At 41.0% G+C, this 23,468-nt stretch overlaps 1 protein-coding gene across 6 annotated transcripts in view; it reads right to left on the reverse strand.

Moving 5' to 3' along the window:
- Positions 1 to 15,724: 15,724 nt before the first annotated feature.
- The window catches only part of Agtr1 (angiotensin II receptor type 1), a 42,926-nt gene continuing 35,182 nt past the window's right edge, over positions 15,725 to 23,468 (reverse strand). For all 6 annotated transcript variants that reach the window (XM_015486966.2, XM_015486968.2, XM_048793885.1 and 3 more), the window contains one exon: positions 15,725 to 17,733. In XM_015486966.2, coding sequence (XP_015342452.1) covers positions 16,604 to 17,686 — 1,083 coding nt within the window. In that variant the 5' untranslated portion in view covers positions 17,687 to 17,733 and the 3' untranslated portion in view covers positions 15,725 to 16,603. The remainder of the gene's footprint in view (positions 17,734 to 23,468) is intronic.

Here is a 23,468-nt window from a genome sequence, read left to right on the forward strand (position 1 = left end):
TCCAAGTCTTCAAGCTGAAAACCGCTTTCCAGTCTTCCAGGAGTTAGAAAGCCACTGTTTCTAAATAGAAGGCAATGACAAGTTCCTGCTTCATTTTCCTCCTTCTTTACTAAGTTACCTTTTAATAGTTCTCCCATTACAAATCCTAGAATAATGGGTGATAATGACACTGTCCAATGCGCCTTGTTTAAAAGGTAGAAGACTTCTAATGAGCTCCTCTCAGAAAAGTGCATTATTGGAACAGTTCTCTGCTTTCCAGTGTGTGTTAAGGAAACTTGTCCTCTCCACATCTTTGGATCTCTTACATTAGGCAATTTGTGAGTCCAACATTATTAATATAAATGGAAATAACCCAAACAAAATGCCAAGGACTGTTAAAATAAAACTGTTTTCAAATGTTATAAAAAGCACAATTGCTCTCTGTTCCTTTCGAAATGAAATAACAGTGTAGATAAGGCACAAACATATTTTGGAACTTGCCCTGTAGTTAGTTAATAACCTGGAATCTCCTAATTTTGGTTACATAGACCTTATTCCTAAGTTATGAAGTTGAGGGATAGAATAAGTATTTTTTAAAGACAGATTTACAAAATTTCCCACCAGTCAAATGTTTGGGCCGGTGGCTTTTAATAAAGCACATTACATTTGCCTAATGTAGTGTCAAAAGCCCTTCGAAAGTAATGTTGGCTAACAATGAACTGAAACCCTACAATTTAGAATTCCTACTTTTATAATTTAAGATCATATAATATTCATCTTTAAGAAGTCTTACAGAATTTTGAGTAATATGCTTAAGAAAATATATTTCTGAGAATCTGAATTCTTTAAATTTTGGCAAACAGCAGATGAATTTCAACTTGCTGAATCTCTTTGTTTCTTTCATGGGCTGTATGTAGGAGGGCATTCAGAGGTCTGTTACCCTCAGTGTGCTTCTTTGATCTTCAGGGAAGAATTGAGTACATGTTCTTTAGCTTCTTTGCAGAATGAATTAGTTTTAATAAAACATGAAATATTCACGATCCACCTAATACATTTCAGTCAAGAACTTGAAGTTCACATTGCTTTCCAACACAGTGTAGAAAAACATGCTTCACTTTTCATTGGGAGTTAATTGGCAAGTGTCAACTTATTTTCAAAATATTGAAGTTGACCAACTTTAAAATATAATTAGAAATAATTAGTGACTAAAGTGTTACTATAAATCTATACAGAATCAAGAAAATGTACTGCTATTTTTTTTCCCCAATACTAGGAATGGAACCCTGGGACACTTTAGCACTGAGCCACAGTTCTAGCCCAGGGTCTCACTAAGTTGCTTAGGATCTTGCTAAATTGCTGAGGCTGGCCTGGAAATTGTGATCCTCCTGCCTCAGCCTCCCGAGTTGCTGAGATTACAGGTGTGTGCCATCATGCCTGGCTTGTCCTGCTATTTGCTAAGTTAGTGTTTCAGTTCTCATCATGGGCACTCAATCACAGCTCACTCTACAAGGGAGGGTGAAGGGGGAAACACATGTGGATGTTTGTGTGTAATGGAGGAACAACAGCGAGAGGTGATTCTCTCCAGTGCCGTTTGCTGAGCACTGGGCGCAGTAAGCACACAGGTCTCGTTTTGCAATGTGAAGTCACACGTTTGCTAGGTACACCACTCCTTGACCGTCTCGGCTTATGGCTACCTCTACTGGCACAGCTCTGATGGCTGTCTCCCTAGTTGCTGCTTACCGTAGGATGCCCAAGTAGGAAGCCATGGGGACTTTCTCATAGAGCAGTGGAAGGATTTACTTATAGCATCTTGGAGCGGCAAAGGATTTCAGAGCTCATCAGATCCAATCTCCTAATTTGATGGAAGAGGGAACTGAGACTCAGGAGGGTTAAGACACTTTCTCATGGACCCACTGCCACTAAAGGGCTCATCAGACTTTTGGACCCTTTCTATGCATTCCAGGTGTTATTGGCATGGGTGTGTAGATTGTCTTTCCAGGGTCTGGGATCTTTGGATTAGGTGGATTTCCTTATCAGTTTTTATTGTTTTTAGGTATGCCCCCTTCTGCTTTCAGTACATCTTGTTCCATTTCCTCTGGTGGCATCTGGATCTTTGCAAGTCTCTTGCTGCAGCTCTGTTCGGGCTGGGGGGGATGCTGAGAAATCAGACTAGAAGTTTGACATTCTGAGGCTCAAAAGAAAGTAAATTAGGATTTATCGAAATGTCCACCAGGAAGCTCAGCCACAATACTGATGGAAGGACTAAGCCTGAGTCCAGAGCTCTTCCTGTGCTGTTCACAGGCCATTTTTTCATGCCTGCATTACCTATTAAATTTCAGAAGCATTTTTATTCAAGCCAGAACCAGAAGAATGAAAAGTTTATGAAAGGATCAAAGCATCTGCTTCTCAATTTTCTTGAGCTCTGGCATGAATCCCTTTACATTGGTGAATTTATTCATAGAAGTACACGTTCGTCAGAGAAAAAGAAATCTCCCAGTCTCCTTTCAGTGAAACACTTAATTGTTTTTATCTGAGTTTGTGTGTGTGTGTATGTGTGTGTGCACACGTGCGCATGAGTGTATTAGGGTGTGATGATGAATGATACCTTTCACAAATCTATATTTTATTTGGACTTGCTATGGCTTAACGCAGAACAAGACATCTTGAATTCAATATGAATATAACTTCCCCTGGACACTTTAACAACATTTTGTAATTTTTACTTCAATAACTATAGATATTGACAATATCTTGAGACAGTTTCCAGTTGAACAATTGGTATCAAGTTACAGTTAGATGGGGTGTACAAGGAGCTCTAGTGTGCTATTGTATAGTAACATGAATCTATGTAACAATAATAGACTATGCATTTAAAAAAACTAGAAGAAAGGATTTTTGGAATCTTTTACCACAAATAATTGATAAAATGTTTGAAAGCATAAATTTAACCTGATTTACACATTGCACAATGTATTGAAACATCATGTGGTATCTCATGAATACATGCAATTTTATGTACTTTCCTACAGATAAAAATAATTTAATTAGGAAAGAGACTGCCCCTTAAGATATTTGTTACAATGACTAAAAATAACCTTCTTGTCTTTTGACTTTCATCTTCATGAAGTTCACTTCTCTTGATGACAGCCGCGGCACATTTGTGCCCTTTCTGGGTTTGAGTTTCTGTCATTATGTTACATAATAGGAGGGCTGCCCTCTGAAGCCTGTATGGGTACACTCAGTGCTGGTTTGGTTGACACAAATTAATTACAATTATAAATTATTACATAACTCTTCTATTCTTCATTGGGAGCTGTAGTTAAAGAGCTGGCACTGGCTAATTAACAGGCTTGATTCTGCCTTTTCTGTGAGGCTGGTCCATAAAGGATTGAATGCTTTCTTTCCTGAAACAAACACAAACAGCTTTGGAACTGTCAGAAATAACAGCAGCTCTTGAAGGCTAATCATTACCCTCTTTTGTCGTGTGGTTGTAATTGTTGCATGAATTCCGCTTCAATCAGGGCAAAATATGCTTAAGTGCCAGTAAAAGTTTTTATGCTGCTATGAAATTTTGCAATTTATGGCTTTGTACAGATAAGCCTGTGTTACTAGGCAACCCCCTATGTGTCGCTCACTCAAATTATTCCTTAATCCCCAGCATCGATGTCAATTAGAGCTTAAAAGAATCCTAATGAACTATTAGAGGGTTAATTTCTGATGGAGAAAGTGAAACGGAAGTTGTGATGATAAAAAAAGGAAGCAGTATTTAAAAAAATACACTTGAAGGAAAACAATAAGAATATTTAGAGCTTAATTGTATTCATCTCAGGGGGAAAAAAAAAGAGAGAGAGAAAGAGAAGAAGAGAGTGGTTCCAAATGGATTTAATGATCATGTAGTTCTCTGATTGGCCATTAAGCGGCCAGGTTTTGGGTACTTAAGCAATCATCTTGGCTATGCTGGTTTTAATTAAGGAGTACACTGCAGGATGTTCAATGACCAGGGAAGTGTGGTATCGCTGTTTGCTTGCTGTGCGTCCATATGCATTCGAGAGAAGATAAAACCCTGAAAGAGAGAGAACAGCCCTCTCCATCCATCTTTAAATGTAGTCTGCCAGAGATGGCTGTACCCACCGAATTTTAGAATCTACTCCAAGCCTCAGCAATTTCATTTAAACGGGCAAGAAATTGCGACTTGTGTCTCCAAGCAAATACCAAATTAAAAGGCAAGGGCAAGAACATGGACACGTCAGGGGTGTCTGCTGACTCTGAACGATCAGAAAAACCCTAGAACCAGTGCTAGAATAGCGGTGGTAACCTTGGCTTGTGGCTTGGAAGTACTTTCTGGTTTGAATGCTTTTAGTGTTTTGAATTTCTGTTATTGCTCTCGAGCAGCTTAACTGATATTTTGAAAATAGCTACTAAGCCAAAAATAATACAAGTCATGTTTTGAGCGGAAGCTCCCCACATTTTATTTTAGTACAACTCTCCCATCTAGGAAATGCTTCCTAGGTGAGCGTGTAACAAGAGGGAGCTCTCCATCTGACCTGCCTGGAAGGGGAAGATGTGAGTTCCAACTCTGGCTTGAAGTCTGACCTCAGGTACCAGATCTCATTACTCAAAGCGGGGACCAAGTAGCAGAGTTGAGAGGAATCACTGGGCCACATAGCCTCTAAAGCTCCACCCCAGATCCACCGGTCAGGCTCTCACCCACATCTATTTCCAGGTGAAGTGACATAATGCTTTAGGACTATGGGGAGCAGTGTTCTAGCAGCACAGTGCCAAAGAGGGGGTGACTTCCTCCTGCCACAGGTCCTTTGCATTACAGGCTCAGTGTCCCTCTGGCTGGGAGGTGTGATCCCTGGGGCTATGGAAGTTATCACTAAGAAGAACTGAAAAGAACAAGCTGCTACTGAGCTGGATTCAGCTTATCAGAGCAGCTCATACATGAAATCCCAGGCTCTCTCCTAATCACCTGCAAACCCACCTTCCCCTTTTCCCCTTGGCCATATCCCCGCGGGTCACTGTCATTTCTTCTAATTGCCTTTGCTATTCTCAGGGCTGGAGTACAATATGAGTTTCAGAGCCCTAGAAATATCTTTGGCTCCAAATCTTTCTCCCTTGTCTGATTTTTAGGAGTTGTGATTCCACCTCCAGTCTTTGTGGGGTGGGGTCCTGTGTTAAAACACAAAGACTCTGTCTTGGGCTTAGTTCACCTTTCGGAGCTCCAGAATGGTGGGGCCAGGGATGGCGGTGTGGGGGTGGGGGTTGGTGAAGACCATGTCCTTTTCCTTTCCTAAAACTTATAATGTGTAAAACATTTTTTTTAGAGCCTTTCAGAAGAAAGCCTAATTTGATAAGGAATGAGGGGTGGAGACTTATGAAGGTAAATTATACCTTAAGTAAGAAGTTAGCCAAGTCCTGCCATTTTGGCTGGTGAAGAGGGTTGGGAATGTGGGGACAAAGGCTGCAGGAATGAAGGCCAGGGATTGGACTGAGATCATTAGAATCCCCCTCCCCTCTCCTTTCCTTCCCCCCTCCCCCTCCTCTTCCTCCTTCCTTTCCTCCTCCTCTTCTTCCTCCTTCCTTGTCTTCTCCTCCTCTTCCCCCTCCTCCTCCTCTTCCTCCTCCTTCTTTTGTTTCTTGAGTCTGTAGGAAACAGGAAAACCACTCCACCTCTTTTAGTTTCAACTGCTTTCTATTGTACCCTGTGTCCTGTGTTTTCTCGTGGACGGCCTGGTTTTTAAGTTTCAGAGAAGAATCGAACAAAAGCCAAGTTAAGCTGCTTAAGAGGGCACCTGGGGCTTCTGTGGGCATCCAGGATGGAGGTGAGAAGTATGGAGGGTGAGAGGAAAAATTATAAAGAGGAGCTTGCGCTCCAAGAAGTTTCAGCCCTTTTGTCCTTCTCGAACTGATTGAATGAAACAGAAAAAGTGCTTCTGAATGAATTTCTTACGAAGGTAAGCTTTGTTTTGCCAAGGTGGTATATAGCATGGATGCAGTTTGTGCTTAAGGAGGAGCCCAGGAGGAGCAGGGGGAATAGGAATGGGAAGAGGAGGAGGGAGGAAGGTGCCAAGCACTCCTTCCCCCTGAGGAGGACACCAGGGAGCTCTGCCCAGACCCTTACTTCAAGGCTGAGACCTAGTCCTCCAGGGCCTAGGATGCTTGGCTGTCAAAACCTCTCAGCTGAGTTTGTTTCTCTGGCCAGTGGTTCTTTGCTGCAGAGAGCCATCTAGGTCTTCCAGAGGACAGAGCACAACCAACAACTGGCCAGTGTGGGGCCTTAAAGGTCAGGTCCTTTGCCCCAGTTTAGTGTAACTGTGCAAGGCTATTCGAGCTTCAGAACTCCCTGAGGGATTATCTGAGAGCTTCATTGAGACTGTATTTCTGCATCCCAACCTCCTCTTCTTCCCAGGCCTGCTTCTTTTCTTTCACATAATTATGCAACTTACTGTTTGGCTCCAGACAACATAAATGAGCTCCAAATGTATCTAGGTATTATATCCTACACTTATTCTGAATTTTCTGGTAGCGATATTCTGGAATCTTTAATAGACTCACCAGATTCCATGGTGCTGGGCTCAGATAGAAAAACTGCAGATTTTACCTGAAGTAAGTTGTAACTTATAAGATAACATTTTTACTTTCTGGAAAAAGTATTCAGAGGATGGTTTCATTTGGTCCTGACTTAAAAAGTGGATTCTGAGCTCTTAGAATGGCAGAATGCAAATGATATCATAAAAACACCCTTTATGAATGTTTCTGGTTTTTCTCTCTTGTATTAATATACTTCAGTTAAAAAAAAAAACAGACAGGGAAGGAGTTGCAACCTTAGTATAATTGTCCTGCCAAGGTCCAGATATGGCCCTTAATAATCAGAAAATTATGAAAGAACATAGTATTCAAGGGAGCAAAAATCAATCTCTAATTTCTGTAAAATTAACCACCTGCTACCAATATTTTAAAGAGTATGAGGTTATATTAATAACACTGATAATTTCCATGCTTACGTGTAGGTCAATGGAGAAAATCGTTCATTAAAACGGGTACTTCTATGTGTTAGCTACATAATGATTTGCATTTTGAAAAAAAGGCATTGTTTTAATATGTGTAAAAATTCTGCAAAAACGGTGGAACATGAGAACTTCATAAAAGGTAAGCCCAATGATGTGTTAAATGAATATAACAGGGAATAGGTGAGAAAGTGGCTGGACTTAGGCATCTGCTGGATGGATCCCTGAGTGTGCCTTCACAAGGGGCTGCCCACACAGCACAGACACTGCGACACAGGAAGAACTGGATGGTCCAGGGCAAGTGAGAACAGCAGAAACAACACATCAGACTAGCAGGAAAATCAGGAGCGCTCATGAAGCATGAATTTTGAAAAAAATCAAATTATGAAGGTGCTCTCTACTCCATGGAGGAACTTCTGTGCTTCTCACCATTAGGACTGGACATTACTATTTGGTGAAGTGGTTTTTTTTTTTTTTGGTGGTGCTGGAAATTGAACCCAGACCCTTGTGCATGCAAGGCAAGCACTCTACCAGCTGAGCTATATCCCCAGCCCATGGACATTACTATCTGGGAAGCATGACTTGTCAGTGATAGGGGAACAATTCTTTACCTTAGCAGTATGGAATTTCTCCTGCAGAATTTCTCTAAGGAAAAAGCCTGACAGTCTGCTTGGGGGAGAAAATGAATCTCTGCATGGTTGACATTCAACAAGGACTACTCCTGGGATGAAAGGCTGGGATGCATTGTGTGAGAAACTGGATATAGGATCTGGCTTCCCCAAGAGAAGTGGTGATTAAGGAAGAATGTGGGTAAAGAGGGTGATGTATGAGATGAGAGTGCAGTTTGGTACTTCCATGGAGTCTCCAGGAGAATTGTCCAGAAGGACACAAGATTTTTTTGAATCAAGGGTGTCTCATCATGACACAGCATGCCATGTGCTATGTCTGCCTGTTTGTGTGTATGTGCAGGTGTGTCCAACATGGAGGTGTTCCCTGTCTGTGTCACATAGAACAGGGGTGTCTTCAGCCTGTTTGGAAGGATGAGGTCATCTCTAAACTGAACAGAAGGCAGATGGTTGAAACTAGGAGAGATCAAAGTAACATCAGCTCCTCAGGCTTCTGCAATGATTATCAGAGATCTTGGGCTTTCTCAGGGAATCTGAGCAGATCTCATCTAAGGTTTCAGTGGACTCAAAGGTTCCCACTCACAAAATAATGACATCATTACCCCTGTGAAGTGCCCTGCTGGATGACTCATGCCATCGTACTGGATGTCCTTCCATCTTGGTGTCATGTTCTTGTCATTTACAGAAGAATATTGCAAAAGAACCACACCTGAATCTGGCCTACATGAAAAATTGTGCTTAAAATTATCCATTATGTGACTCTCTGTCTCCATCCTCAATACCATGTGGGAAAGTTCATAGGGAATTCCAGCGCTGAGCCCATTGCTGGGGCCCTGGTCTGCTCTTGCTTTGATAAAAAGGGTCATGAATTTAGTGATGCCATCTTTTCCTACCAGCTACAAGAAGCCCAGAATCCAATGTTTTTCTCCATCACAGCAACTATTTCGCCCAAGCAGCCAGTGATTGTGCTTCCCCTTTCTGTGGTTCTTTGGTCAGATTTGTTTTGTATCTCCCTGCTTTAAGGGGCTCTTCACTGAAAGCCACTCCAATCACCTATGGAAGCATTGGGAGTAAAAATAAAACACACCTTTGATTTTGTTCAAGAAAAGTTTTCACTAGAATCATGTAGATGCTAAGATTCTGCCCAAGTGCCTGGTGGAGCTGGCAGTAGCACCACAGGCTCAAGTGTCCTTTCTGCACTTGGCATCTTGTCTTCTCTGAGGATTAGCTGCTCACTGGGAGCTGCACCTTCTTTTTTTTGACCCCTATGGGAGTGGGGGTTTAACCATGGAGCTTTATGTCATGCTGCCAGCTGCCTTTCCCCTAATATTTGCAAGTGACTTTGTAATCTATCACTCTGCACAAGCTTAATAGATCTGCCTACTTAGCCCCAGGAATGACACTGTTTGTTTTTCTGCCATTTTTCCCACAGAGTAGGCTATGTGGACAGGGTTTACATGCAATACAGTTTGAGAAGGTGAAAGAACAGAGACAGGTAAGAGAAGGAGGAGGTGCATTATGGGTTATAAAAATTAAGGGACCAACATTTCATTATTTGCTGCAATACACTGCAGCTAATCCATGTAGCTTAAGTCTGTCTTTCCTTCTTCCTCTACCCTAGGGATTCTCAACCTTGCCATGATTGACATTTTGGACCAGACAGTCTTTTGTTGGGTGGGACTGTTCTGTGCATTGTGGGATAGTTAGCAGCATCCCTTGGCCTGTACCCATGGCATGCCTGTATATCCTCCTCTAAACGGAGACAAGCAAACACGTCCAAACATTGCCAAATCCCCCTGGGAAGGCACAATTGCTTCCGGTTGAGAATTGCTGTTCCACCCATCTCCAAGCCACATCCCTGCTGGCCAATGCTTCTTCGTGGCTGCTGAGCTTGAGTCATGTTGTGGTCCTTCCCTCAACCTGCGGCTGGAAGGCCTTGCTTTAAATATTTTATGTGCAGTGCTCTTCTCTGCATGTTTTACAGCCATGAAAAAAAAAAAAAGCCAAACAGCATGTTCTGCCTGTTGCAACTCTTCTTACCTGTACTGTATTGAACAGCATCCACTTTGAGGAGGTTCTCAATTATGCTGCTAGAACTGTCCTCAGGCCTCAGCAGCTGATCTAACCACCTCCATCCTCCAGGCCTCTGCACACAGTTGAAATAAATCTCACGTACGTTTTCATTATTCCCCTTCTTCAGCTAAATCTACTGCCAAATCTGAACCGTGTCTCTTAAAAGGAAAGCTCAGAATATAATTTGTCTTTCTTCAATATAATTTTTCAAAAGAACATCATTTCATTGAGCTATAAGAAGGTAAAATTTTGACATGAAAATTAATTTAGGAATTTCCTTCCTGCTCTCATTTAGTAAATGCTATCCAAAATTCTTGGCTGCAAAGAAGACCAGAGCATTTAACTAATTACTGTGACAGTGAACAGTTGTAGCCTGCTTATTTGCTAGACCCAATATGAACTCATCCAAAATAAAATTACAACAAATGTAAAATCCAGTACAATGGTGTATAAGGTCAATTGGTGTTTTCCATTAGTGAGCTGTTTTCAAGGACAAAGACTATAGAAATCCTAGCTTGAAATCCAGTAAATGTGGCCTAAGACAAAGTTAGATATTATATTGATTTCAAATGGATAGGTACAAACTATATTTTGGGGGGTACTGACATGATTCATAACTCATGATGCCACTTCTGGGGCAGGGAGGGTGTGGAATATGGCAATATAATTTATCATGGCATTTGCAGGTAAATGGATAAAGCTGGAGAATATAATGCTAAGTGAAATTAGCCAATCCAAAAACACCAAATGCTGAATGATTTCTCTGATTTAAGGATGCTGATACATAATATACTGTGTGTGGTGGGGGGATGGGAGGGTTGAATGAACTCTAGATAGGGCAAAGAGGAAAAGGGGAGGGAGGGGAAGGGAGGGGGAATGGGGGTTGGAAAGATGGTGGAATGCGATGGTCATCATTACCCTAAGTACATGTAAGAACACACGAAGGCTGTGATTATACTTTGTGTACAACCAGAGATATGAAAAATTGTGCTGTATATGTGTAATATGAATTATAATGCATTTTGTTGTCATATATAACAAATCAAAATAAAAAGAATAGCAATTAAGAGCACAAATTCTACAGACACAATTCCTGGGTTCAAATTTCAACTTTTAACATATACCAGTCACATTCTATTGAACAGATTATGCACAATTTCTAAGCTTCTTTTTGTCTCATTGAATAACAACTGAATGGACATGACGGGTTGTTGTGAGGACTGAATAATAGAATGCCTATAGGCAGAGACTTCTATGCCTGTCCTATGGTAGGAATTTGGTGAAGGATAGCTATCATAAATTCAAAGAAAATTGGGTTTGGGTGGGTAATTTTGATAGGAAACCCATCCTCAACTGCACTAAAAGTAAGCACCCATGTGGAAATATGGGGACATTTCCTAGAGAAGGTGGAACAGGACGACTCAAGGAATAGCTGTAAGTTGATGTCAGTGGAAAAGTCTTTCCCCCTATTTTCCACTTACTATGTGAAGAAAAAAAGAATTGCAGGAGGGGAGGGGAGGGGAGGGAAAGGGAGGTGAGGGGGGATAGTAGAGGATAGGAAAGGCAGCAGAATACAACATACACTAGTATGGCAGTAGGTAAAAAAGTGGCTGTGTAACCGATGTGAATCTGTAATATGTATATAGGGTAAAAATGGGAGTTCATAATCCGCTTGAATCAAATGTATGAAATATGATATGTCAAGAACTTTGTAATGTTTTGAACAACTAAAAAAAAAAAAAAGAATTGCAGTGGCGTGGTAAAAGAATAGCCTGCATAGCCTCTGGCTAATGCACTCTGCTTCATGCGCATGGGTACTGCTCAGAAGCTTCTCTGCAGCAGCAGTGGCCATGGGTCAGAATGGGACCTCCACTGGGGGTCTTGTGTCACTCAGAGCTGGCTGACCCCCAGCAGGTCTGCTCAGTACTCAGTGTGGGGGATGCTCTGCTCTGGTGACCTCTGGCACTGCTTCTCCCTGTTGCCTAACACCATCCTGCTTTCCATCTGCCATTTGGAGGATTGAACCTTATTTGTTTATTTCTGGAAAATTATCTTTTAGCAACAGTATGTGCCCATATGGCATAGCAGAGCTTTATCAGGCATGGCAAAGAAGTCCCACGAGATATATCCCAATTCATTTGGAGGTTCAGCCCAAATCTCTATTTTTCATCTTGTTTAGTTTTTCAAAATAAGCTCTATGGGACTTGGAAAGAATCAGGACCTAGGCCTCGGGGTATACATGTCTCATCATCATTTAGATTCTTGAAGCAAAGTAATCACAATAGCAAACTAGCTTTTAATAGTTCGAAATTAACATCATTTATTCACCAAATTTATATCTCTTGTGTGTATAGATAAATATTTTCTTATCACACTGCTTGGAGGGTAAATCTTAAGGTCTTTAAACTCTTAGAGGCTTATTTATTCAATGCTTCCTCGTGTATGAATGATTTAGAATGAACTATTATTAGAGCTAAATCGTCTCATTTTAAGCTACTGTCTTTTGAAAAAAAGGTGGTAGGGAGCCCTAACAGGATTTCTGGTTCTGGTTCTTTTTGATTATGGAAATTGTTTTAACCTCAGTTGTATCGTTTCCTAAGCAAGGTGGTTTGGCTTAATGAATGGATGTCTTTTTCCATTGAATTTGGCAAGGTAGAATGCTATGCTTGCTGGTTCTATGAGATCCAGAGAACTCCCAGAACCCTGTCTAGTGAGGAGGGTCCAGGCAGCAAGGTGTGTGGTACTCATTTCCTTTATTTTATGACTTCATAGTCTAAATCATTTTTACTATAATATGCAGGCAACAGAACAGTATTTCACTAAGGGGGAGATACTAGTAGGTATTGTGGTAATTTCAGCCCCAATTGGGTATCTGTCCTTCTACATCATCACACCCCTTCCCCTGTAACACACATACTGTGAGATATCCTGGCTTTCACTCTTTTACAAGGAGACATACGAAAGAGGAGTAGTCCTCCTGACTCTTATTTGGGTAGAGATGGAGAAGTTTTGGGACTTAGACAACATAACTCCTCCTGCATGGCCACTGAATGATGTGCTGCACACTAGAAAATGTGAATTCTTATCAATCATAAGCAGAAAGAAATGCCTGTAGATCTTAGCTATGGATCCCTCAGTTAAAGATGTGGAGGTTGGGTCCAAAGTAGGGGGTGGTCAGGGATACAGAAGGGCATCAGTAAATCAAGCATCACTAGGGCTCTTCTGCCTTTTCTGTTCACTTCCCTCTCAATGCAGATTGCTTCTTCCATGCATGGGAGACATAGCTGCTAATACAACCTCTGGTTGGTTTGGGTTCAGACCTAATATGGCCCCAGGGCCCTGCAGCTCTCCCACGTGGTCTGAACCCTGGGAGACCTCCTGTCCACTCCTCAGTCTCTCTGTCTCACTTTCTCCTGATTTACCTTTTTTCTACCTTAGGGAATCTCATCTCCAAATATCTCAGGGTGGTTATTTTCTTTCATTTACCACTTTTATGACCTCCTTAAATTGGTTTTCTCTTCTCTGGATCTCCAGGTTGGCATGTATCCGCTGGAGAAAAACTGCAGCAATATGCAGAGTAATGAAACTGAAAATCTGTGTTATCAAACTCTGCCAGTCTTTCCTTAGCTTGGCAATCAAGTACTTGTCACTTGGCTCTCTTTCATGTTGCCTGCTGCAGCTGATTGAAAGGCCTTGCACACGTTATATGCTATGCGTGACACAACTCTACTCCCCCAGCACAAAGTAGGAAACCATATAAAAGTGATTGAACCTATGAATGATTCTATTGACTGAAAAGATGGATTTCTTCACGAGGGAATAAGATTTAGGATATACCACTTGAATTCTGCTGGGCATCTATCTAGATCTTTATGGAACATAGCCTTTTCTGCATAAACTTGAAGAATATTCCACAAATAAGGACTGTACCTAAACTCTACACATGTTCATGAAGAATGAATCATGTCATCCTCTCCTGACAGTTTGGTAAGTGAATCTCAACTTCAATGTTAAGTGGTATTACAAAAAGCAAGAATAATCCTCAAGGTTATAAATATTTCACAAAAAGAGATGGGGGTAAAATGACAATATAATTTGATGAAATTAAAACAAAAATGAGATATGCAATGTGAAATTCATATCAGTTACTAAATACATGAGCTGGAGGATATCTGAATACAACTACCTTTCAGAAATCGCTTCAGCTATAACCTATCAAATGGTTCAGCAAGTTTAAAGTACTTGCACCCCCTTGGATTCAAATAATTATTGAAAAAAGGGTAAACTGTTAAGAAGCTGACCTGAAGGGATTTCAAATAGGACAAGTTTATAGTATAATTTGGGATGAGCTGAAATTTAAATTTTGGAGTTAATCTCTTTATGAAAATAAAGAAAACTAGGAATGAGTGGCAGGCATATGTTAGTGAAATTAAAAAATAATAGGCCTTTCTGAATGACCTCCTCACCCTTGGCCTCCGCCAGCTGTTTTGTGGTCACCTGAATCCTTTGGCTACAATTTATAGAATAGAATGAGAACACCAGCCTACCCCTACCCCTGACCCCATGGGCCACACAGGAACAGAGAGACAGGTGGAGAAGGCGGCAGCCACCCATGGCAACCTTATGTGACCAGGGCTTCTTCAGGCCCAGTTCCATCCCCGCCCTTGTGGCCCACACCTGGATCCTTCCAGTAAATTTCTTGTTTTTGCTTAAACTTAGCGAACACCCCATGGTGCTGAAGCTGTGGTGAGATTCGTTCACACACAGTTGGTGGCATTATAAATTATTGCAAGTTTCTGGGAAATATTTGGCAATGTGTATTAAAGAATATGAAAATGTTCAGAGTGACTACTCAGTTGGGCCACGTGGAGGAGGGTGAGGAATTATCAGATTCATCACTCAAGGGCTCATCTCAGTGTGATTTATGACACTGAAAAATAGTCTGAAAAAAGCTAAATGTTCCAATTTGGTGACTAGCTAACTACATCAGGGTGTGTCTGTATTTTGCAACATTGTGAAAATACTAAAGTGTTTTAGCAAATATTTAATGGGTTAGGAAACTACCATGCTATCATGTTAATCCAATTTTTTTTTTTTTTTACAAAATTCTGTATGCATTATGACTCCAGTGTCATAATTTATATATGTATGTGTGTATGAACACAAAAAAGTAGAAGGAAGTAGGCAAAAACATTAAAATGATCATTTTTGAGTTGGGAAACTAAAGATGACTTTTTTTTTATGCTTTTCTGTCTTCTAAATTTCCCACAATGATCACGTATATAATTGCTGAGAGCCATAGCCGAGTTGAATGACACATGGCATTTTTGCCAGAATGGAGTGGTTGAGAGGTGATGCCAGAAAGCCATTGAGATGATAATGGTTATGCTAAGTAGCCTCGGCCTGCTACTTTGGAGTTCTCCGGGATTCCCGAAGAGTTCCCATTGGTTGGGGAAGTGCCGGAGGAGGGATTTCCGGTTGGTGGTTCCTGGAGGAGCCGCGTGTCGTTCGCGAGAGTTGGGGGGGTGATGTATGTGGAGTGTGCTGGTGGAGTTCAGAAATAAAGTTTGTTCCTGCTTCAGTGGCTCGTGATTTGTGCCCAGCCAGACTGCGGCATGTAATTAGAAAAATCCCACTTAAAATTTATGAATAAAATTATATATTATTATTATTTTGTGTGTTTAGGGCTGGGGATTGAACTCAGGGCCTCAGGGCCTTGTGCATGCAAGGCAGGCACTTTACCAATTGAGCTATATCCCCAGCCCTAAATAATGTATTATTTAAATTTTATAAGGAATAAGAATTATTTTTGCTATTGTATGGAAAATTAAATTTCAACACAATGTGTTTATTCCATGTTGTTCAGTAAGGGGAAAAACTTTCTTTGTCTTTTCAATGGTGGGATACAAAAATTGATACCTAGCGGAATTAAGCTATCAGTTGAGTGAAACTTTAAGTGAAAATACAATCATTCTTATCCACATTTACCCTATTTTAAAAATAAATAAGCATCTCTTTTAAGTAGTGAACACTAGATACATTACAATAAAATTATTTTATTTCAAGGTAAATATAACTTTTCCAGCTTTTAATCAAATAACAGCAGTTTAGAGATGTACATATATATGTAGAATATATACTTTTTAAAAAACAGTAAGGCATACTTTATGACATATAATCTTTTAACCATAAACTATACACATTTCTCAGATATGAAATAGAACTAACAGGACTAGGAAGACAGAGCCACCAGGGATCTGGATAACAGATTTACAAGTAGTTTTAACTTTTATGCAATGACTTAAGTGACAATATTGTACAACTAAGCCATCTTGCTGGCACAGTTTTGGTAGTGTGGATCTCTAAGACACTGACTGAATTTCACGAAAGGTTCTGCAACTTGATAACTACTGCTTAGCTAATCCTTGTTCCAAATGCGTAGTAGCAGGAAGGAGTGACCACCGTTGCTAATGGCTAAACAGGCACCAAAGCTTCACTGCCCTGCAGAAACTGAGCAGAGCAACCTTGAACTCCCAGGGATCTTCTGTTGCTTTTCTGAAGGTTGAACATATTCTAAGTACCTTTATATGGAAAAAATGACAGAACAAGAGGAGATGGGAGACTGCATTTCTGCCGGTAAAATTTTCCTAATTAACACATCCATCCAGTTTGTGATATTGTTCTGGGAGCAGCGGTGATCTGTTTAATGCAAACCATGGAAAAGCGTGGCTTTGCTTCATTTTGTGGCAAAGGGAAAGAAAAGCTTTTGTTCAGAGCTTTAGAAAAGGAGCATCAGTGCACTTAATCAGCTATCTGCTTACATTCGGAAAAGTAGCGAGTGCTCATTCGGTAGTGAAGTGCTATAGAGGAATGTTTCCCTGGCTCTTCCTTTCACAAGACTGCTTCACAGACTTGTCACTCGATCTCAAAAGGTGGTGGCGCTGACTTCTTGGTGGAGGAGCTTAAATTATCGGAGTGGCGGTAGGAGAGCGTGCTCATTTTTGTTGATAGATTTGAGTGGGTCTTGGGTTTTGGGGGAATGTATTTCAGAAGTTGGAGAAAATATTTTTTAAATTTTTTCCCCAGAAAGCCATAGAAAAGAGGATTGAGGCAATTGTTAAAATAAGCAATGCAAATGGTGATGGGCATGGCTGTGTCCACAATATCTGAGATTTTACAGTTGCGTATGACGCCCAGCTGAATCAACACATCCAGGAAGGTGAATATTTGGTGGGGAACCCAGGAGAAGAAAAAGAAAAGCACAATTGCCATAATTATCTTAAAGATATCATCATTTCTCGGCTTGTTCTTCTGGATGGCATAAGCCTTCTTGAGGGCCTTCCAAATAAGAGTGTAACTTGTCAGAATAATCAGAAAAGGAAAGATGAAACCCAGGACGTTTTTGGTCAGGCCCATCCCAACGGGGACAATTGAGTTGTTGGCCTCATAATGGAAAGCACAAACCGTGACATTGGTGTTCTCGATGAAAAAGACATTTCTGTGGATGACAGATGGCAAACTGGCCAAGCCGGCCAGCAGCCATATAATGATGCAGGTGACTTTGGCCACAAGCATTGTGCGTCGGAGGCGAGATTTCATGGGGTGGACGATGGCCAGGTAGCGGTCGATACTGAGACACGTGAGCAGAAACACACTGGCATAGAGGTTGAAACTGACGCTGGCCGAAGCAATCTTACACAGGTAGTTGCCAAAGGGCCAGCGGTATTCCATAGCAGTGTAGACAGCCCACAGCGGCAATGTCAGCAAAAAGCAGAGGTCAGCCAACGCTAAATTCAAAAGGAAAACACTGGCCACGGTCTTCATTTTCATGTAAAAGTAAATGACGATCACCACCAAGCTGTTTCCAAATATTCCCACCACGAAGATGATGCTGTATAGAGTAGGAATCATGATAAATATGTAATTGTGCCTGCCAGCTTTGGGGCAGTCGTCTTGGATTCTTTTAATACCATCATCTATGGAAGAGTTGAGGTTCATTTTGATTTCTTGAGTTGAAACAGTGTCAGATGCTATATCAAATGCTCCTGGAAAAAAACAGAAATAACAATGGGAAATATTTTAACTTCTTATTGTCAGCAGTTTTATTTTTCAATCATACTCAACCTGAGTCTTATAATACATGTTAAGTCACATTTTCCTGAAGAAAGACTGTGAACTGATAAAAGTCTAGGATTGCATCTTTAACTGTAGAATATTCTGCTTTTGCAGGAATTCATAAGCATCCTCCAGAGATATGGAAGTGAGAGTCCAATGTGACTAAAACTGCCTAAAGATTTTGCTTTTAATATTTTTCCTACAAGTAAGTCCTAGCTTCTAAGTGAACTGAAAACAATCTAAATATTAGAGAACACTGCTGAATTAATCTAGTTATTCAGAACAACTTGAAAGTTTCTCCTGAGGTAAGTAAGGCTAATTAACTTATCTTTAACCCCAGAAGTATGGCACAGCTGTATCATATTCTTCAAACCATGTATTTCATCTCACAATCTTTACTTAGATATAAAAATTTCCCTTAAGTGGTCAGAATATCTGCTTTTAAGTTACTGAGAAACTGGTCATTGTGAGAATATATTGAAGAGGGGTTGGAGGGAGGGCTCAGCTCTTGGGAAGAGCATTTTTTTCCTGGTTTTATAGGCTGTTACTGGCTATAACTACTTATTCTGTAATTTCCAACTTAGATCTTCCAAAACATCCTGAATCTTCCCACATTCATCCCTGATGGCTGTTTCTGGAGCTAGAGATGGCAGCAGTTCTGTAAGATCTTAGAAAGAGTCAGATTCTTGGGAGGAGCACCATGCTAACACTTTCTGTGTTAAACCACCAGAAAGTCCTGCCAAAGAGGCTGAAAGTGACCTCACAGGGTGTGCTACAGGTGAGCTCTGAGGGGAAGGGCAGCACTGGACACAGGTAAGGACAAGCAGGCAGGCTGGTGGTGCTGGCACATAGATCCTATGTCTAAACCTGGAGCAGATCCCTAGATGTGAGTGGCTGTGCATCCCCCATAGCAACGTGCCCTGGGGAAGAAGAGGAACAAGATCAAGACACCCATGTTCTGCCTAGCATGGCTGTGCTTGGCTTCCAGAAAAGCTGGACACACATTCTAAGGGGAGTGTTCATCCTGGTACAAAGGAGTGAGGCAAAGGATAAGACCCAGTTGCTGGCTTTTAAGAAATAATACATGATTTGAAGCCTGAGAAGTATCATTATCTGGAACACTGACTAATAGACACCCCTTTTTATTTTGTAATATGATACCTCAAAAAAATCATTTTGTACCTCTGCCTTTCTTCAATGTATGCAAAGAAAATGTTCAAGTTCCATGGGAAAAATAACAACAAATAACAAAAGAGATAATGCATGAGAAGAAGAGTTCCCAAGTAGCCTTTTACCTTCCCTCAATAGGTGAAGTTCTCTCCAACTATTTGGTTCTATGTCCTCAAAATTTTTTCTTTTGCACTTGGCTTTGTTCAACCTAAATCTTTCTTTTTGTCTCCTTTCACTCATTAGCAGCCACACCCTAGCACTATCAACCCCTCATCACATCACATGCAGCCTTCCCAACATTTCCAAGTTTCTTTGGAACTTTGGATACAGGTGGGACACTTGAGTCATCCTGACATCTCTGTCTTCCCAGTGGTCGGTCAGCTGTGGGAGAGGGCCCTGCTTGAATCATCCTGTCTACTACTGCAGGTTCTGGTATATTCCAGGAGTAGATGATAAAGGAACCATGGAAACGGAATGAGTGACTAGCTGAAACTTGATGCTGTGAGCACAGAGTGAGGAGAACAGTTTCTACGGGGCTTCTGAAGCCAGTTTACATACTGCTCCTCATAGTATCGCAGAAAGCACCCGGTGTCAACCTGAGCTTCATGAGGGACAAGCAAACAAAAACAAACTTTCAAAAGACCCTTGGCACCATGTGGAGGAAACAGAAGATACAAAGAAGGAATAATTTCATAGAAGCCAACCAGGCTTTTAGGAGGTATGACTAGTTCTTCCTTACTTGCTTTTCTTTCCATTCCTTTCAATATAGTTATTGAATTCATGCCAACTTAGAAGTATAATTTCCTTGGATAATTATTCTTTATTAAAAGTTAATTACTTCACCAAAGGCTTATGGGCTAATAGTCATTTATGCCTCAATAGGGATTAATTTTAACGATTTGCTTTTCTCTTAACATCTAGTTGTGACCAGCTGGGTTTTGCCTGGGGAGGGGGGATTAGAAATATTAAAGAGTGTCAAAGGTTGAAAAGGGCCTGGCTGAACTGAAAATATGGTCAGAGGTAAATATTTGGCTCAGCTTGGACATAAAGGCACCCCCCCCCCAAATACAGAATATATGGGATGCGTTGCGTGAGAGTCCACTGGGTACCTGAGCTTCTAGAGCAAGGAGGACATTCTCCCCTCTGTTTCCTCTTTTGACCCTACTTTGAGGGACATAAATCAGATTGCATCCATTATATTTGGAGGACATAAAATTTTATTGCCTAGCCTGAAACATATAATGGAATAGGAAGGGATCAAGTTTGCATTTGAGAACCAATTTAAAATTTAAAAGCAGAGTTTTTGGATTCCAGCTTCTTCCCAAGCGGGGCTGAGTGTCTTCCACAGTCCATGCTAATTCATACTCACCACTACGTCACGTGTTGGAGTCTACTCTGAAACTTCAATGATGTATTTATCATTGTAATGAGCATATCACTTGAGGTACTCTGCCCGTAGAACTGAATATACTAATTAGAAGGACATTTTACATAAGAATTTGTAGAATGACCAAGATTCCCTAACTAATAAGGAAATACATTTTCTCCTATCTGAGAGTGCAGGAAAGGGAGAGAGGAATTTTAGGGGTTGTCACTAGAGCAAAACCAAGAGAGCACAAATGTAATTAGTGCATTCAGCAGGCATTGACCATTCATCATACAGTCACTGAACACCTACTATGTGTGGGTGTCCAGGATGCAAAATGAATCAAGTCACAGTCCTTCTCCTCCTTGGCAGTGTTCAAGTCTGGCTGGGGGGACAGAAGCCTTAAAGACACTTCCTCTCTCCAGTGTTGAACGCTACACCATACCCGAGGCATGTGGGATGCTCTGTCCAGCTTGGTGGGAAGGGGAAAGGAATTGAGAGAGCACTTTGACTCTGGAGAGCATATAGAGAGTTGAAGTGAGGTGATGACTGAAAAGCAACCAACCAGCTGTTCAGATGGAGTCGAGACTATCACTTCTTGAACTTTCACCTCCACAGCAATGTCTGCAGTGTCACCTAGGGAAACTGCTTTTGAAATGTACAAATCTCGCGTCACCCTCCTGGTACTGTTGGGTGTGAGCATGCCCTGGGACTTTCTGGATGGGAAGGTGACATGGGCCAGTCTGCAGTGTGCACTGCTGCCACTGATGAGCTTCCCCAGAGGAACCAGTCCTCAGGAAAGAGGGAAAAGTGGAACTGCTGAGATTGGTAGCTGTCTGAGATTGGGGACAAGTGAGTGGCAAGGCGTGGGGCTCATTCCCACTTGAAGCTGAAAGGATGCTGTTTTGGTGAGAGCTGCAGGAAGGGAGATGTGGTCTGTTAGGAACACTGCAATTGTGAGTCCCAGAAAACAAAGACCCCCTGCTTCTCTTCCTAACAGGGCTGTGAGCAGGCAGAACACTGACGAAAACACAGGAGTCAGTGGTACCAAGTTACAGTCAGGTAGGAGAGAGCAGTTCCGGGGTGCTGCTGCACGGTGGGGGTGATTAGATAATGATCACATTCATCTCAGAAAGCTAAAAGGATTCTGAATGTTTTTGTCAGAAAAAAAGAGAAATCTTTGGGGAGATGGATATATTTCACCTGATCTCAGCATTACACCACAGAAACATATGCTGAAACATCACATGGTACCCCATGAATGTGTACGATTTTAATGTATCAGTTAAAAACTAAAATCTAACCATAATTTAAAAATCCACAAAGGAGTGACCTCTTCCTATTTGTCCTATTCCAGATCTTGCTATAGCTTTTATCCAGGCTCTGTGGGTGTACATGAATTCCATAGCAATCTTTTGCCCCTAGGGGAAAAAATATGTATTTGGAGTTAAGAGATCCTAATGGAATCATCCTGTGCCATTTACAAACCCATGTAGCTCTGGGTAAGTCACTTCATTTCACTGTGAGCCTCAGTTTTCTCATCTGTCAGATTAGAATGGTGATTCTTATTGCATATTATTATTGTGGGAATTAAATGAGATAATGTGAAAGTACTGGGAATATGTTTCAAATAGTGTTTAATACATGTTTTATTCGAATCTTTACTATTATTTTCAAATGCAAGGCAAGCACTGACTCAGAATAGCCAATGGTAGAAAAAGCATGAGAGAGTAAAAAAAGTTTATCACTGGTAAGTTCTTTATGTTAGCAATAAAAGGCTAAAAATTCCAGGCTGCCATTCTTCTGAAGGATGGGTAAAAATAATCTTAAACAGCTGAGCAAATTTTCCACGAGTCGGGTGGGAACCTTCAGCCTGCAGCAAACACAGAGGCTCATTCACCGTGCCCAAAGCACATCCATGCACTCACTGCTTGCTTTTGGAGGAGTTGCTTTATATTCCTTGACAGTTTCCTGGGTTCTCGAACACAAGCTTGAGAAAGAAGATTTTCTGTCTGTCTTTCTTTTTTATTCTAATACTATTTCCCTGAGACTTTTGATTAGAATATTAATCCCTTCTTGTGCTTTTAGGCAAGCCAAAGCCAATCTAATTGAATTGTTCATTATAGCATCTTTTCTAATGAGTTTGCAATCTAAAGGAAAAAAAAAACACTACATGGGTTCTTATGATAATAAAGAGAGAATGGAAGGACCAACTAATTATATTTTCGAATCATCTTCTATCAAAGTCTCTCTCTCAAATATCAAAAAGATCAGGCCAGTGTTCATAAGTCACTGACTTGCAGGGTTGGACAGCTCAGTAAACCATCCTGTTCAAAAACCATTCTCTTTATTGCATTTATTTTATAATTCAGATTTTAAAAAGCATCTGTTTCTCTTCCTATGTCCCCCACCCCCAACCCTCAGTAATGTTGTTAGTAAGCCATCCATTTGCAAATTCATCGACTCAGATATTGGCACTGAAATTTGTAAAGTTTCTACTTGTTTCTTTTAGAAATGTATTTGTCCTTATTTCTTAGCATTCTGTGTTTTATGGGCTGTATATTTTCCTTCATCTCCTCACATATTTGGAATTTCTGTTTGCTAAGAGCCCCTACCAAATTGCTCCATTACTTGCAGCTCCTCAGATATAAATTCTATGTGTCACATCTTTGGATCTACTTTCTTGGAATTTGCCTTCCTCTGGGATTAGTAATCTTGGACTATGAATTCATCTTGGGAGCCTGTGAAATTTCTGCTTGGGTGCACAGGGTGTAGAAGTCAGGGACCCTAGACTCACATACTGAAAGCAATTGAAAGTGGGTTTTGGGGTAAAATCATTAGAACTTAATCTAGCTGTGCATGCTGTATTAGTCCTTCTCTGGTCCTGTGGTCTTAACTCAAACAGAGCCATGGTCCAATATTTTGTGTTTGGAACAGGAAGAAGCATTCCCATGCCTGTTGAGTCCATCACCTTCATCTGGACTGATGTTGCCCTAATATTCTTTGTACCTAACACTTAACTTACTTGAACACCATAAGCTATGGATTACAAAGCTTATTAGTTTTGGGCTGCAGTTGCATCCATGTTGGTAATGCTGGCTGCCATGGAGAGAGGAGCATGGCAGAGCA

The sequence above is a fragment of the Marmota marmota genome, unplaced genomic scaffold, assembly GCF_001458135.2.
Source record: "Marmota marmota marmota unplaced genomic scaffold, marMar, whole genome shotgun sequence".
NCBI lineage: Eukaryota > Metazoa > Chordata > Mammalia > Rodentia > Sciuridae > Marmota > Marmota marmota.